Below are 18032 nucleotides of genomic sequence, written 5' to 3' on the forward strand. Positions count from 1 at the left end.
TTTGACAATATCATAAGCATATATATTTTGGTCCTACTCTCCAACTCATTACTTTTTTTTTTGCTTTTTTTTAAATTGATATTTATTTATTTTTAATATTTATTTATTATTACACAGTGTTCAGTCTGCAGGCCAGAAGAGGGAACCAGATCAAATTACAGATGGCAATGAGCCACCATATGGTTGCTGGGAATTGAACTCAGGACCTCTGGAAGATACCCAGTGCTCTTAACCTTTGAGCCATCTCTCCAGCCCTTTATTGATATTTATTGAGCTCTACATTTTTCTCTGCTCCCCTTCCTGCCTCTCCCTTTCCCCTTTCAACCCTTCCCCAAGGTTCCCATGCTCTCAGTTTACTCAGGAGATCTTGTCTTTTTCTACTTTCTACTTCCCATGTAGATTATATCTATGTAAGTCGCTCTTAGTGTCCGTATTGTTGTCTAAGTTCTCTGGGATTGTGGTTTGTAGGCTGGCTTTCTTTGCTTTATGTTTAAAAACCACCTACGAGTGAGTACATGTGATAATTGTCTTTCTGTGTCTGGGTTACCTCACTCAAAATGTTTTCTAGCTCCATCCATTTTCCTGCAAAGTTCAAGATGTTGTTTTTTTTTCTGCTGTGTAGTACTCCATTGTGTAAATGTACCACGTTTTCCTTATCCATTCTTTGATCGAGGGGCATTTAGGTTGTTTCCAGGTTCTTGCTATGACAAACAAAGCTGCTATGAACATAGTTGAGCATATGTCCTTGTGGCACGATTGAGCATCCTTTAGATATACACCCAAAAGTGGTATTACTGGGTCTTGAGGAAGGTTGTTTCCTAATTTTCTGAGAAATCGCCACACTGACATCCAAAGTGGTTGTACCAGTTTGCATTCCCACCAGCAATGCAGAAGTGTTCCCCTTTCCCCACAACCTGTCCAGCATAAGTTGTCATCACTGTTTTGTATCTTGGCCATTCTTACAGGTGTAAGATGGAATCTCAGAGTTGTTTTGATTTGCATTTCTCTGATGCCTAAGGATGTTGAACATTTCCTTAAGTGTCTTCCAGCCATTTTAGATTCCTCTGTTTAGGTCTGTACTCCATTTTTTTTTTTTTTTTTTTGATTTTTCGAGACAGGGTTTCTCTGTGGTTTTGGAGCCTGTCCTGGAACTAGCTCTTGTAGACCAGGCTGGTCTCGAACTCACAGAGATCCGCCTGCCTCTGCCTCCCAAGTGCTGGGATTAAAGGCGTGCGCCACCACTGCCCGGCTGTACTCCATTTTTTTTAATGGATTATGTAATCTTTTGGTGTCCAATTTCTTGAGTTCTTTATATATTTTGGAGATCAGACCTCTGTCTGATGTGGGGTTAGTGAAGATCTTTTCCCATTCTGTAGGCTGTCGTTTAGTCTTGTTGACCGTGTCCTTTGCTTTACAGAAGCTTTTCAGTTTCAGGAGGTCCCATTTATTATTTCTCTCAGTGTCTGTGCTGCTGGGGTTATATTTAGGAAATGGTTCCTTGTGTCAGTGCATTCAAGTGTACTTCAGTGAAGTACACAGTGAAACTCAAGTGAGTTTCAGTGTGGCTGGCTTTATGTTGAGGTCTTTGATCCATTTGGACTTGAGTTTTATGCATGGTGATAGATACGGGTCTATTTTCATTCTTCTGCATGTTGATATCCAGCTATGCCAGCTCCACTTGTTAAATATGCTTTCTTTTTTCCATTTGATAATTTTTGCTTCCTTGTCAAAAATCAGGTGTTCAAAGATGTGTGGATTGATAACTAGGCCTTCTATTTGGTTCTTATGGCAATACCAGGCTTTTTTCAGTACTGTAGCTCTGTAGTAGAGTTTGAAATCAGGGATTGTGATGCCTCCAGAAGTTCTTTTATTGTACAGGATTGTTTAGGCTATTCTGGATTTTTTGCTTTTCTATATGAAGTTGAGTACCGTTCTTTCAAGGTCTTTGAAGAATTTTGCTGGGCATTGCATTGAATCTGTTCATTACTTTTTATAATCAAGTATAACCAGTTGTTGCTTCTTAGATAATGCCTCTTCTCTGTTTGTCACTTAATGACATTTGGGTGTTTCCCCTTTTGTCTATTTGGAATAATGCTGCTATGGACATTCTAATGTTCTAAGGTTATTAAAACCACTTGGGCTGGTTCCTTGACTTAGCACTTCAGATAACTTGTTTTTGCAGAGGACCTGAGTTCAGTTCTTAGCACCCATAATGGTTACCTCACAATCACCTCTAAGGCCAACACCAGGGGATCTAATGCCTTGGCCTCCACAGACACCTGTACTCACATGCATGCACCTTACCTTCTAGATAGAAAATAAAAAATTTTTAAAGATCCCTTGGAAGTCCCATAATTTTAGCTGATTAAAAAATTGTTCTGAATCGGCTTTTGGAAGGTAAAAGAATAATTTTATTAAGTTTATGTTGTTTATTGATTTTTTTTTTCTTTTAATTAAAGTTTCCAGATTTCTTGAACCTCTATTCTGGGAGTAGGACTACCTACCTATCCTTACTGCCACGGAGGTACTGGAGATATATAGCTCTCCCAGGAACTCTAAACTTAAGTATCAGTAACTTTAGCAATGTTTCATTTTTAATGATCAGCATGCCTTTTAAAAAAGACATAATAGGTTCAGTTAACTGTAATTTTAGAAAACGGTGACAAAATATATGTAGAACAAAATTTCCTGGGTGTGGTAGTGCAAACCTATAATCCCAGCACTTGGGAGGTGGAGGAAGGCAGCCTCTATTATTATTATTATTATTATTATTATTATTATTATTATTATTGAAGACAGGTTTTCTCTTTGATACAGGGTTTCTCTGTAGCTTTGGAACCGTTCTGGAACTAGCTCTTGTAGACTAGGCTGGCCTTGAACTCAGAGATCCACCTGCCTCTGCCTCCCAAATACTGGGATTAAAGGCATGCACCACCACTGCCCAGCTAAAATGTTTATTATTTTATGAGACTGTATGTGTTTGTCTTTGCACCACATGAATACAAGCACTCTTAGGCCAGAAGAGAATTTTGGGTCCCCCTAGAATTGGAGTTACAGGTGGTTCAATCAAGGTCGGCTCATGTTCCACTGAAAGTTCCAGGCTAGTCTAGATTCTGAGTCAAAAATCAAACCAAAATTAGATTGTTTTGACTTCTCTGGGTCATTTGTGTTTCCATGTAAATTTTAGGATCAGCTTGTCGTTTTTCTACAAAAAAAAAAAAAAAAAATTGACCTGAGAGTTTGTTCTAGTGTTTTTTTTTTTTTTTTTGGTTTTTCGAGACAGGGTTTCTCTGTGGTTTTGGAGCCTGTCCTGGAACTAGCTCTTGTAGACCAGGCTGGCCTCGAACTCCCAGAGATCCGCCTGCCTCTGCCTCCCGAGTGCTGGGATTAAAGGCGTGCGCCACCACCGCCCGGCCCTGTTCTAGTGTTTGATTTTTCTTTTTCTTTTTTTTTGCTTGTTTTTGTCACCTTGACACAAGCTAAATCTCAGAAGAGGGAGCCACAATTGATAAAATGCCTCCATTAGATTGGCCTATACACTAGCCTGTGGGTCATTTTCTTAGTAATTGATTGTGGGATGACCCTGGGTAGTGCCATCCTAGGCAGGTAGTCTTGGGGTGTATAACAAAGCAAGCCAGGAGGAGCAAGCCAGTAAGCAGCACTCCTTCTTGGCTTTGCTTTTTGTTCCTGTCTCAAGTTCCTGCCCTTACTTTCTGGATAATGGAATACAAGCTGTAAGATGAAATAAACTCTTTCCTCCCCAAGTTGTTTTTGGTCATGACGTTTTATCACAGCAGTAGAAACTGTAATAAATGAGTGAAATAGGGACTGATCAAATGTGGAGAGTATTGCCTCTTTAATAGCAGACCTGTGTGTTGCTTTTGATATGCATGGCCCAACATGCTCATGAATGTCTGTTTTAAGTTTTTTGAACCTAATGCCCAGTGTCTCAATTTCAGATCAAGTTCCAGCTTGGAGTCTTGTCAAAGTTGAGACTAGAGGGTGAGGGGAAATGGCTGTTAAGTGAACATGGCTGTTTGTCTGAAAAGGAGTGTAGACTGTGAACAGTCAGGTGATCCCTGCTTCTGAGAGGTGTAGGCCAGAGAAGCTCCAATTTGAGGCTTTATACAGTGAGGTGCCCTATCTGGAAAAAAGGGGGGTGTGGGGTGGGGGAAAAAGCTATACAACTCTTGAAATGATCCTGTCTGCTTTGAAGCAGGAGAGGGAGTGGAGGCGAGGCACTTCTATTTAGAGAGAGAGCGACAACTGGAGGTGCAGAAAGAGTGGAAATGAACAGACAGGCTTTAGATCTGGTTGATAGAATTTTATAATTTTTTAGGTTTGTTTAAAAACCTGGGAGTGGGGCTGGAGTTTTGGCTCAGAGGTTAAGAAGTTAAAATCACTGACTGGTCTTGCAGAGAACTGGGCTGTGGTTCTCAGTCCCTAGTTCCAGGGGCTCCAGTGCCCTCTTCTAGCCTCCCTAGGCACCAGGCACAGGGAAGGACAAGGTCATTTTATGTAAAGGACACTATTTCTGCTAGCACAGTGTCCCATTAACTTTAGCCTTTGTCTTCCTCACCTAACACAGTAGAGAGCTGTTGCACTAAAAGTGTTCAATTACTGCACCCAGTAACAGTACTACCTCTTTAAATTTAAATTTTTATGTTTGTTTATTTGTTGACTGGGGTTTCTCTCCGGCCCGGTTCTGCAGTCGTTCAGTCCCAAAGAAATACACAGAGGTCTACATTAATTATAAACGGATTGGCTTATTAGCTCAGGCTTCTTATTAACTCTCATAACTTATATTAGCTCATAATTCTTGTCTGTGTTAGCCATGTGGCTTGGTACCTTTTTCGGCAAGGCAGTCACATCTTGCTTGCTCTGTGTTTGGCTTCCTCTGTGTCTGGGTGACGACTGCAGACTGAAACTTCCCTCTTCCCAGAATTCTTGTTGCCCCACCTCTACTTCCTGCCTGGTCGCCCCGCCTATACTTACTGCCTGGCTACTGGCCAATCAGCATGTTATTAAAAATAATACAAGTGACAGGATAAAAGACCATTGTCCCACAGCATTTATTCCTTGATTTTGCGTGAGAGTGTGAATTTCTGGTTCTTTTATTACTTTTTACTCTTTGGAGTCCTGCCAAATAAACACAGATGGAGACTTTATCTTACCTATGAACACCCAGACTTAGCTTGGCTTGTTTCTAGGCAGCTTTTCTTAACTTAGATTAGCCCACCTATCTTTGGCTTCTGGGCTATTACCTTTCTCTATTCCTGTATACCTTTCTTTACTTCTTACTCTGTCACTTGCTGTATAGCAAAGTGTCTGGCCCCTTCTTTTCTTACACCTTGATCTCTCTTGCCTCCCAATTCCTTTTTCTTCTATTTATTCTCTCTGCCTGCCAGCCCCTCCTTTCTTCTGCTTTGCTATTGGCCTTTAGCTCTTTATTAAACAGACCATCAGGTGTTTTAGACAGGCTCAGTGACACAGCTTCACAGAGTTAAACAAATGCAACATAGCTGGGCGGTGGCTATGGTGGCGCACGCCTTTAATCCCAGCACTTGGGAGGCAGAGGCAGGAGGATCTCTGTGAGTTTGAGACCAGCCTGGTCTACAAGAGCTAATTCCAGGACAGGCTCCAAAACCACAGAGAAACCCTGTCTCGAAACCCCCCCCCCCCAAAAAAATGCAACATAAAAGAATGCAACACTTCTTTGCATCATTAAACAAATATTCCACAGCATAGATGCATGTAACACATTTTAAATTAATATTCTATGACGTGTGTATGTGCGCATGCACACATGCATATATATGTGCCATGGGACATATGTGATGATCATAGGACAACTTGGTGCTGGTTCTTACCTTCCAGCATGTGAGTCCAGTAGATCAATCTCAGGGTAGGCTTGGTGACAAGTGTTTTTACCCACTGAGCCATCTCACTGGCCCACAATATTTTTAAAATTTTTATTTTTGATTATTGTGTGTTTATGATGTATAAGTGTGCACTTGTGTTTGCTATGGCTCAAATGTGGAGGTCAGAGGACAACTTATGAGTCAGTGATTCTGAATATTAAACTCAAGCTTACATGACAAATGATTTTTACCCACTGAGCCACTTCACTGGCTCTGGTTCATGATTTCAATTTATTTCCTTTTATGTAAAATCAAGGAATAACAATGTTATAAGCACTTTTAAGAATGTGAAAATTGAACGAACTACTAGGAGAGTTGTACATAATTCTAGACTTTCTGTACTGTCTGTAAAAGAAAGGTAGCAGTGCTCCTTTAGTTTGCTGTCTGGTCTCTCCATGGCTTTGAGCTGGAACGAGGTTAGGAAGTATTAAAGCCATACAAGCAAACATCTTTTAGGCAGTTGAGGCTTTCTCCCTCTCATGCTCCTGTTGGGCTCTTTGAGTTGTAGTCAGTGCCATGCCCCATATCCCCTAAAGTCATCTTGTAAACCAGAGTGATGTGTGTCCTGTGTTTTGTGAAGTTCTGCCCTGTTGGATTATGTCACTCATATTCAGCCACCCGGAAGCTCTCAGAGTCCAGCACAGGCTTTCCTGCTTCTTCTGTAAGAAAGATAGTAAGGCTGAAGGGCTGCAACCTGAAGTTCCCAGAAAACCAAAGCAAAACAAAAAGCATACCTGTGTAAAAGATTCTAGAAGGCTGACTTGGAACTTCTTTAATTGTGGAGAGTTAGAATGTGGCAGATCCTGAGTGAATTATCTTGGGCTACCTTTGGTCCCCTTAATAGCCATTCATTGCCCACACTTGTATTTGGCCAAACAGTTTTGGTATCAGGTAAAACCTCTGAACTGTTCTCTGAATAGATCACTAGACTCCACCCATCCCCAAATTAAGTGTCGCTTGGGTGACATCTGGAGTCTGTAGCAGAGCACCCCCCTCTTAGTATCCTCCTGCCATGTCCCTGCCGCTGTACTTGGTAAGTGCTATGACAAATGTCTTCTTTCTCCTGCAGCCACCTCCATGGTGAGGCATGTCATTTTGGACTGCTGCCACTCATTTTTTGGCTCAGAATTCTTTTTCATTCCTTTTGAGGAGAGCTGTGTTTGCGTCAGCAGGGCCATAGGTGCACGGAAACTTGTTATATGGGTTATTTGCTCTTTCTCTTTTTCCTTAGAAGAAAAGAAAAAGAAAACCTGTTGTGTAGGTAAGCATTGCTAGTGGTAGTTTGATGTTTCCAGACTCAGGTTGTTAGGGTTTCTGTGTTGGACACACATGTGTCATCCTGGAATTCCCCTCCTCTGGCCTACTGGGGATTTCCTTTGCTTTCTTTTCTGTATTGGATGTCCTGATCATTTTCTCTCTTGACTTCTGTGAATAATGAGGTCCTTCAGAAAGGGACCATGGACAGTAAAAGTAAAACTTAAGTAATCATGAATGTTAGAGAAACCTTTCTCAACTGCTGCTGGTGGTAGCCTTTAATCCCAGCACTCAGGAGGTAGAAGCAGGTAGATCTCTGTGAGTTTGAGCTTTACTGAACTTTGTGTTAGGATGGGGAAGCTATATGTTCTGTGAGTCTGGTTCCTGAGCTGGGGAGGAGACTGCTGGTTTTTGTAGTATTCATTGGGTTAATGTCCCCTTCAGAATGGCCTTGATTGCCCAGTGTCTGGATTTTTCCAGTCTAGAGACCTGCTGCTAATGTACCATCACCAAGAGTCTAGGCCTAAGTCCTGGGCCTGCTGAATTAGGGCCTGATCTGTCTTTGTAGTCTATGCTGGTCTAGAATCAGGGCTCTCTATACATGCCTCCTCCTATGGCCTGTGTTTTGAGACAGGGTCTTATTATGTTAACTCAGGCTTTGTCTCTGGAATGCCGAGCATATATAGGTCTGTCTGTACTACCACCTGACCTCATGTTTTTTTTTTCTTTTTCTTTTTCTGGCATTCATTCATTCATTTATTCACTCATTCATTTTAGCTGATTTTGTATCACAGGTATCCTTGAATTCCCTGTGTAGCTGAGGATGCTTTGATCTTCCTGCCTTACCGTCCAAGAATGGAATTACAGGCCTGTGCCACCATGCTCTGCTCTGGACAAGGCTTCTTATTATGGGGTTCAGGGATTCTTTGGGATTTAGGTTTTTGAAAGCGTTTGTTCTTTCTTTGATTTTTAAAAAAAATGTATACAGTGTTTGCCTGCACATATATCTATACCACATTTGTGCTTGGATCCCTGGAACTAGAATTGCATGTGGTTATGAACTGCCATATGGGTGGGTGGATGGAAACAGAATCTGGGTCCTCTGCAAAGAGCCACAAATACTCTTCACTGAGGTTTCTAGTTCTGTTTTAAAAAGACTTGTATAAGTATGAAGTAGTCTCAAATTTGATACTAGAAAATAGGCCTGGGATTCTTAGGAAGGTTAAGGGCTGGGATGTTGCCTGATGGTAGAGTGCTTTCCTAATGCATTGGAAGCCCTGGAGTGGGTGTACTGAGTGGGTGGAAGGAAAGAAAAGTTACACCTACGAGTGTTGGTTTATCTTCGTCAGTCTACATCTTTATCCTCTGAAAACTTGAGAAGCATTTGCTACTCTGAGAAGATGAAGTAGCACATTCCTCATTTTTTGTATTAACCCCGCCCCCCAGATGACAAGAAGTAGATGTCTAGTGACTAGTCAGTGAAACAATCTGAAAACTTCGCATAAAAATCACTGAGAGCCCAGGTTTAAGATGTAAGACAGAGTCTTTATAGCTTTTCGTTTACCCAGTTTTTAGTGAGATTTATACATGAGATTACTCTGTTCCTCCATCTCACTTGTCCTCTCTTTTCCAGGCTTTGTTTTTCTGTTCCAGGCTTTTTTCTTTTGCACCCTTTGTCCAGCTTTAGCCTGGGGTGATTGCCCACGTGGTCGTTGTGCTGTTAGCCTTTCCTGCTGCATCTGTACAGAGTAGATGGTATGTTTCTTCCTGCAAACCCTGGGCTACTTTGCCATCTAGTGTCCTGTATAACCTGAACTTTTTCCTCTTTTGGGGCAGGAAAAAGGGGAAGACATAATGTTCTTTAAGTGTGAGAAGGTAAGGTCAGAAGTCACAAGAGAATTCAACTCCAGTAATGGCCGAAAAGGGAAGATTTGTAGATAATTTTATTGTCCTAGTAATCTGTGCTTCAGATGGCAGCAGACTACAGTACCTCACAGCATGGGAATTGAACTGGGGTCCTGTACAGGAGCCACCTCTTCTACCCAATATTTGTTTTTGTAAATGGAATTTGTATGTGATTATAATTCTGTGTTATATTTCATAACAATTTTCTTAATAAATTTTAATACTTAATATGTTATGGATTTAGAATCACTACTGTTTAATTAGATTTTTTTCTTTTTCTTTTTCTTTTTCTTTTTGAGGCGGGGTGTAGTAATAGGAGTGGCAGGCTACGTTCTTGGGCGCCACTCTGTTGTAATAGCGGCGGGGCTGCGTCCCACCACCCAGCTAGCTTTACCCGAAATAATTACACGGAAACTGTATTCTTTTAAACATTGCCTGGCCCATTAGTTTCAGCCTCTTATTGGCTAGCTCTTACATATTGATCTAACCCATTTTTAATATTCTGTGTAGCACCATGAGCTGGTGGCTTACCAGGGAGGATCTTAACCTGCGTCTGTCTGGAGTGGGAGAATCATGGCGACTCCTGATTTGGCTTCTTTCTCCCAGCATTCTGTTCTGTCTACTCCGCCCACCTAAGGGTTGGCCTATCAAATGGGCCAAGGCAGTTTCTTTATTAATTAACCAATGAAAGCAACAGATTAGAAAGAAACCACTCCCACATCATTTCCCCTTTTTCTGTTTAAACAAAAAACGAAAGGCTTTTACTTTAACATAGTAAAATTACAATTAACAAAACAGTTATAAAGCAATAATTACAGTAATAATATTTATATCTATTTTATCTTGTATTATGACTAAGAAAAACTATAACTATCCATTCTTTAACTCCATCAAAGACTCCAGAAGGATATAATATTACCTGAGTAAACAAGAAGTAAGAAACTTCAAACTCTAGAAATGACAGAGACATCTCGCTGCCTGGACAGTCACCCAAAGTTCCTCTGTACCGTTGGGGCATCCAACTTTGGCCTACAGGTCCATAGTTTCCAGCAGACATTTTTATGAAGCAGGAAAATTTCAAAGACAGTTCAGTCACTGACCTGATGGCTCCTGTACAGGACCCCAGTTCAATTCCCATGCTGTGAGGTACTGTAGTCTGCTGCCATCTGAAGCACAGATTACTAGGACAATAAAATTATCTACAAATCTTCCCTTTTCGGCCATTACTGGAGTTGAATTCTCTTGTGTCCTGCAGAACGTCTTGCAGACTCTTTCATGAGTCAGGAACCCCGAAAGACCATCTCACATTTAGGCAAGTTTAGCAGTCCTCTTTCTGCGCGTTCTTTGTGTCCAGTTTATGCAATAGTCCAGGCAAGAGCAGTTTCTTGCCCAAATGGCTATCAAACTCCATAAGGAGCCTCTTTGATGCCCATCTTCCTCTTGAATTAGATTGGTGCTGCCAGGAGCAGACGTGTCTCATTGCCACGAAAAACCCTAAGTTATTAAAATATTTTAAATGCCATATTCTGTAGTCTTTGAAAGATATGAAGAATGTCTATCTAACTGAAATATATCGTTATATATCTAGAAAATCTAACTAACATGACTACAAGCTTGACTATTATTGATGATTATCTACTAACCTATATTTCTTAATTATACATTACATTTTTAAAATGAACTACACAATCACAACACCTTAATCAATAGCAGAAACACATACATATAACAAAATTGACCTTAAAATCCATACCAATGCAAATTGTTCATATCTATATCATATCCCCCTTTAAATGTAAAAGAACATTTATAAACAATATTTGGGAATATGGATGTAGTTATTTCTCTCCAAACTGCTTTTTGCTGAATGGGGGCGTCGTTAATTAGGTCTTTCATGGTATAACCTGTGTGCCAGGGTCATCTCAGTTGGCAGTGAAGTAATTTTTTGAGGGTGTTCACAGCAACCTTTTAGGAGGGCGTGGTCTATATACCATATTGGGATAGAAACAATCCACAGGGTCTCATCCTCTGTGAAAACAAAAGAAGACCCTCTCCAAAGCATCATATTCTTAGATCCAAATCCTGAAGTCATAATACCCTTATATCCATTGTGGTTCTGCTTGGCAGCCCATATAATGAAATGTCTGGTAAGCCACCAGCTCATGGTGCTACACAGAATATTAAAAATGGGTTAGATCAATATGTAAGAGCTAGCCAATAAGAGGCTGAAACTAATGGGCCAGGCAATGTTTAAAAGAATACAGTTTCCGTGTAATTATTTCGGGTAAAGCTAGCTGGGTGGCCGGGAGCTGAGCGGTGGGACGCAGCCCCGCCGCCGCTCTTATTTCAACAACGGGGTTTCTGCAGAGCCCTGCTGTCCTGGAACTCCTATGTAGATCAGGCTGGCCTACTTAAAGAGAGCTGCCTGCCTCTGCCTTCCTGTGCTGGGATTAAAGGCAAACATTACCATGCCTGGCTTTATTAGTTTTTAGTTTATTTAGCATCAGTTGAAAGTTGACTTTGGTTGATTCAAAATGATCAAGGAATTGTAGTTAACTGTGATGTGATTGGTGAGTAAACCCCTTTCACTTTAAAATCAAATCACAACTGTTAACTAACAGTTATTGTGAGAAGAATGACAATTCAATATAACATAGCAATGGAATGCCTGAGAGCTCGTACTTACACAAAGCTTTGGGTTGAGTGCCTTTGTGGTGCAGGCACTGTTCCAATAGTAGGGTATGCTAGTGAGCTCTGCTCACAGAGCAGACGCTTGTACACAATCTGCACTGTAGGCATCGCCCCAAGAATTGTTCAGGTTTGTTTGCTGAGGGAAGGAAACAGGCAATTTTGGCTGGAGTGTCAGGTAAAATTCTTTAGAAGGCAGCCTTAGTTGGAGACAGGTAGTGAAAAAGGCCATCTTGTCTGTTTCTGGGGTTTTCAATCTTCTCGGTGAAGGGAATAAGTTCTGAGGTATGAGTAGTGCAGGCATGTTCTGGTGAGGTTTTTTTTGTTTTTTTTTTTTTTTTGTTGTTTTTAAGACAAGGTTTCACTATGTAGCCCTGGCTGTCCAGGAATAGGTATGTAGACCATGCTGGCCTCACACAGAGATCTGCCTGCATCTACTTCCTAAGTGCTGGGATTACTGCCATGTTCTGAAGCCTGCTTAATAAGTTCAGGGAATATCATTTCATTTCTTTTCTTTTTCCCTCCCTCCCTCCCTCCCTCCCTCCCTCCCTCCCTCCCTCCCTTCCTTCCTTCTTTATTTGTTTTTTGGTTTTTTGAGAAAGTTTTTCTGTTATAGCTTTGGAGCCTGTCCTGGCACTTGCTCTGTAGACCAGGCTGGCCTTGAACTCACATGGATCCGCCTGTCCCTGCCTCCCAAGTGCTGGGATTAAAGGCAAGTGCCACCACTACTTGGTGGGAATATCATTTCTATTTAGTAACTGTGAGGGTTAAGGCAGATAATAGGAATTGGTGTGTGTGTGTGTGTGTGCGCGTGCGCGCGCGCGTGCGTGTGTGCATGCATGTATGTGTTCATGCATGCTTTGTACACTGCCTCACAATAGAGGCTCCTGGTGAGTACTAGCTGTTGCTAGATAGACAAAACAAGTTTCTGACTTAAGGCTTGAAGGGAGATTTCTCTGTTAACCTTATAGTTTTGTGGAGAAGAACCATTTACTCTGCCTGCTTGCTGACTGTAAGCCAGTGTGTGGGCATTAGTCTTATGCCTGACTAAACTAAAAACCATCGGATTGTGTTGGGGTTAAATGACTGGTTTTCAGCTTTGGTTCTGCACCCAAACTGAACCCTGATGTTATAGTGGAAAATTTATGGACTTTGTAAATAGATATGAATCTGGTCATTTTACCCATACCCTAGGAGTTTTTTTTTGGGGGGGGGCATCTGGATGATTTCTCTGATTTAAAGAGAAGGAAGAAACGACTATAAGCCTAAAAATTTTACACAAATTGAGTGAGATAGTTTATGCATAAAAATAAATATATGGTATCTATAATGCATCTTGGGAATTAAGTTTGCTGCTCCTCTATTGGAGGCAGGATCCCCCACCCTAGTACATAATTCTCATAGTCTAAAATATATTGCTCATAGGCAGAGGTGATAACTCAGCATACTCACATATTGTAATAAAAGGAGAGAAATACAGATGAAAAAGTTGGGGCTAGAAGCCAGACGATCCTGGCTTATGTTCTAGGTTGGCTTTGATTTTTGGTTCTTTTTCTCTAATTTTATGGAAATATACCACTGTGTACATTTTTTCCTGATTAACTTGCTCACAGATTATGAAAATCCATACACCATAGTTTTTACAACTTTTATTTATGTTGTATTCCTGAGTTAAGTACTTTCTTCTAGAATTATAATTATTTGTCTTTCAGGTTTAAGTATTTTTTAAACTGCATCAATGGAGCACATACAGGGAGCTTGGAAGACTATCAGCAATGGTTTTGGACTCAAAGATGCGGTGTTTGATGGCTCCAGCTGCATCTCCCCTACAATTGTTCAGCAGTTTGGCTATCAGCGCCGGGCCTCAGATGATGGCAAACTCACGGATTCTTCTAAGACAAGCAACACTATCCGAGTTTTCTTGCCGAATAAGCAGAGGACAGTGGTATGTGACCCTAGAAAATGTAGCTCTTCCCCCTGTGGAAGGTGGGCTGTGTTGTCTGTCCAGTTTATAGATGGGAATCTCTTTGTCACTTGGGGTCTCTATTATTTAATTTTTCTCCCAAGTGCAGATTTATTTTATTAAATTACTGTTCTTTTCACACTCCCTACTCTGACCTAACATTGCCCACAAAGGCTTGTTTTCTGCATCCTTATTTTAGGGAGAGGAAGAGGCGATATTTCTTTCTTTCTTTTCTTTTTTTTTCTTTTTTTTTTTCTTTTTTGAGACAGGGTTTCTCTGTAGCTTTGGAGCTGTCCTGGAACTCCCTTTATAGACCAGGCTGGCCTCGAATTCACAGAGATCTGCCTGCCTCTGCCTCACGAGTGCTGGGATTAAAGGCGTGTGCCACCACCGCCCGGCTAAGAGGCGATATTTCTGATAGGAGGTCAGCCAGAGCTTTCTTGGTTTTCTTCTAATAGTCCCCTCTCAGGTTTTGCTAGTAAATTCCTTCATCATTATTTATTTTATGTCTGTGGGTGTTTGTACCTGAGTATATGTCAGTGTGCCATGTGTATGCAGTGCCAGAAGAGGGCGTTGGTACTGGCAGCACAACCTGGGTCCTTTGCAAGAGCACTACACCACCTCTCCAGCCCTTTCTCATACTTCTTTTGTGAACTGAAGGAGCCTTCATTTGTGATGCTGGATCTTAGGCCCCCATCCCCTTCAAACTGATGGCAAAACTCAAAAAACAACTAAAGAATTATTGTTTCCTCCCCTAAAAACAAAAACTTTCAATATGGCTATCAAAATAATGCTGGGCCTGGCAATTCAGGACTTTTACTTTGGTTCTTGGGAGGCTGAGGTAGGATGATCTTCATTTTAAGGCTTATGTGGGTTACTGAGTGTTTTCAGAGCTAGCTAGCATGGGCAACTTAGTGAGATTCAAAATAAAAAGTAAAAAGTTAAAAAAAAAAAAATGAAAAAAGGAAGGCTGCTAAGTAGCTTCCCTGAGAGTAGGGACAAAGTGTTTGTGCTGGTTGCCTATGCTGGCTGGTGCTTCTCCATTCAGATTGGTTCTTGAACCCAAAACTCTTTCTCTACTTTCTTTTCTACTCTGCACTCCAGATTCATAGATCAGGTATTTCGGAATTTGTAGTGCCAGTATTACATCACAGACCTTCTAGCTTGTGCCACCTCCTCTGGACCAGAACTGTGAATCTGAAGTTTACTCTTGTCTACAGTTTCCCCAGGACAGGGCCCTGTGGGCTAGGTGACATGGAGCCTCCTGCTTTCCTCAGCCTGTAAGAACCTGTAACTGTGGCCTTTGTTCTTCCTGATTGAAGCACCCTTTTCCTCTCCTGTGTTGCACTATCTGCAGGACAGTATTCCAATCTCCTAATCCCTTCCCCCTTTAGGGCTTACCGGGACTGGCTGTAGCTGTGAGCTCATAACTAATAAAGTTCTTCTGAACATATCAGTCTGTCATGTTTCTGCCAACCTGCAGTAATTTCTAATTGCCAACAGCTTTTTCAGCTTTTTTTTTTTTTTTTAGGAGAAAAAAGAAAATCTTCACTAGTTAGTATTGCTTTAACTAGAAACTTAGCACATTGGTTGTATAGTTGGCCGGCCGGCCTGCCTGCCTGCCTGCCTGCCTGCCTGCCTGCCTGCCTGCCTGCCTGCCTGCCTGCCTGCCTGCCTTCCTTCCTTCCTTCCTTCCTTCCTTCCTTCCTTCCTTCCTTCCTTCCTTCCTTCCTTCCTTCCTTCCTTCCTTCCTTCCTTCTCTTTGGGGGCCCACCACCCAGCTCCCAAGTAAATACTTGGAGACTTATTCTTGCTTATAAACGCCCAACCTTAGCTTGGCTTGTTTCTAGTTAGTTTTTCTAACTTAAGTTAAATTATCCTTTTTCTTTCTTTGACGTTTTGCCTCTGGGCTTTTTACCTTTCTTTATACTATATGTCTTTCTTTCTTACTCCATGGCTGACCCATGGCATCCTCCTCTCCTTCTCCTTTTTTCACTTCTAGCTCTTCTTTCCCCTCCTATTTATTCTTTCTACCTGGCAGCCCCAGCTGTTTCTCTCTCATGCCTCACTATTGGCCATTCAGCTCTTTATTAGAGCAGTAGGTGTTTTACGCAGGCACAGTAACACAGCTTTACAGAGTTAAACAAATACAACATAGAAGAATGCAACACTCTGCATCGTTAAGCAAATATTCCACAGCATAAATGAATGTAATATATCTTATATTAATATTCCACAACATGGTTGTTTCCCACAGATGGATGCAAAAATAAGTTCCTCTCTTGTCTTTTGTTAGTTGCATCATCTAGACAAGTTACCTAGTATTTGAGCCTCTCTAACTTTTCCAGCCCAAGGAGCAAACTTGTAAGAGTAGCTGACTCATCAGTGCAGCTAATAGTGTTTCTGAGTCATTTATTCATTGGGTAGTCCTTGGCAGCCTTTGTTGGAGCATAGCAGGTGGATGGGAGTTTGACATCTTCTGCAGCTTATGAAAAACTTATAAAGGATGTTAGTTTCTTCTATTTCTTTGGCAAATATGAACCACCTCTCTCTGGGAAACCAGTGATGGAAGGTATCTTTTGGCAGGCAGCACCCTCAGGCAGCCAACACTCTCCCCATCCTAGGGTGGCTCCACACTTAGAAGCCAGGATTTCTCTCCATACAACTCAGTGAGACATCATTTAACTACTTACAGTGTGTATCCATGGGAGTAGAGAAATAGACGAAGGATGTGTCTGCCTGAAATGATTTTAGAAGAATAATTAGTAGTCTTTAAATGTTCCTTGTCATTTTGTTTTCTAAACATGCACATCTCTGGCTGCTGCCACTGCTTCTCATTGTTACTGGACAGGTGAGTGACCAGAGCTGAGAACTGCTGCCCATACAATCACCTGACAGACAGGCATAGACACGGGTTCCTGGGCTGTATCCCAGGGTTCCGGAAGCAGACTCCTTGGATGTGTTGGTACTGGAGGCTAGGGAATCTATTTCACAACCCCCGTGGCTGCTCCCATGCTGTCTGCATGTGAGAATGTTAGTGGAGTAGAGGACCGTTAAAGAGCCGTCTAGCTTTCAGAACCTGTGACTTCTAATACAGGTAATAAAATAACCTCACATCACTTTACAGTCTTGAAAGCCATGCTTGCAGCATAGGTGCAGGTCATGAATCTGTCAGTGTGTGAGTTTAGCACTCTTTGCTGTTTTCTCCCCTCATGTCTTTATAGCTCAGATCTCTAGTGCAGGCATGTCTGCCTTGTTTTGCTGGACGTTAGTAAGATGCTATAAGGGTAAGTATCTGTGAAAGTAGAGAGACAATAACAGTTCTGCTATGTTCATCACCTGGCTTACCCTTAGCTGATCATAGCAGTTCTGTATGTCTGTTTCCACCCACACCTTTTTATTTGTTTTGGTACAAATCCCAGATAACATGTGTCTGAACTAGTTTGGTATGTGCAAGAAACTTTTTTTCTTTAGGCAGGGTCTAACACTGCAGTCCATGCTGAGCTTAAACTCAAAATAACCATCTGCTTCAGTCTCTTGAATATTGGAAATAGATACAAGCCACCATGCCAACTATAAGGAACTTAAAAGATGTTAATGGTATTTATTTTTAAATAGGCAACAAGATTTATAAGGACTGGGTGACCTCTGCCCCTGTCTAGCTCCCCAGTTCTTCCCCTCCGTATTCCTGTGATAAAGAAAATTCATTAACCTGGAGAATCAGTTGGACTCTTCCACAGCCAAGGAGGAATTCTTACAGCTTGGAAGAGCCTTTTGCTTTCCTCTGACATAATCGGTCATTTAGGAGAATTTCCTCCCTGACCTCTGTTACACCTGGATTATCTGTCCTACGCCTTCAGACTTGGTTGTAGTCCTTACTAGCCTATCTGTACTCTTCGAAGACTGGTGACTGGCCAGCTAAATCCCTGTTAGTGGTCGGCAATATAAAAATAAGGCCATGTGAAAAACTTAAACACGAGTTGTCATTGTTTAGGTTCTGTCTCCTTCCTACTAGTTTTGTCTCTACTTTGTGTTCAGATGTTGTGGTCTGTTTTGAGGTCAGACATCCTTGCTTTGCTTAAGACAGCACTATCTGAAATCAGCTAGAAAGAGAATGGCCAAGGAGGGCTGAGATTGCTTCTGACCTGGTTATACAGTCAGCCAGGGTATGGGGCCATGCAGTCAGTTCAGAGCCACTTCAAATTGTCCTGCTCTTCTTGCTGGCTCTGCTGACTCTACCTACTTTTTTTTAAAAATTAATTTCCTAGGCTTTGAAGCTAAAATATCTAAACCCTTTAAGA

General features: G+C 41.5%; 1 protein-coding gene across 3 annotated transcripts in view; it reads left to right on the top strand.

The window, feature by feature from the left end:
* Positions 1 to 18032, top strand: part of Raf1 (Raf-1 proto-oncogene, serine/threonine kinase) — a 55873-nt gene that overhangs the window by 18770 nt on the left and 19071 nt on the right. For 2 of the 3 annotated variants that reach the window (XM_057788219.1, XM_057788220.1), the window contains exon 2: positions 13481 to 13713. In XM_057788219.1, the coding sequence (XP_057644202.1) occupies positions 13507 to 13713 (207 nt within the window). In that variant the 5' untranslated portion in view covers positions 13481 to 13506. Of the gene's footprint in view, positions 1 to 13480; positions 13714 to 18032 lie in introns of those variants that run through there. The other variant, XM_057788221.1, reaches the window with a different exon arrangement.

Source organism: Chionomys nivalis, chromosome 1 (genome assembly GCF_950005125.1).
Source record: "Chionomys nivalis chromosome 1, mChiNiv1.1, whole genome shotgun sequence".
NCBI lineage: Eukaryota > Metazoa > Chordata > Mammalia > Rodentia > Cricetidae > Chionomys > Chionomys nivalis.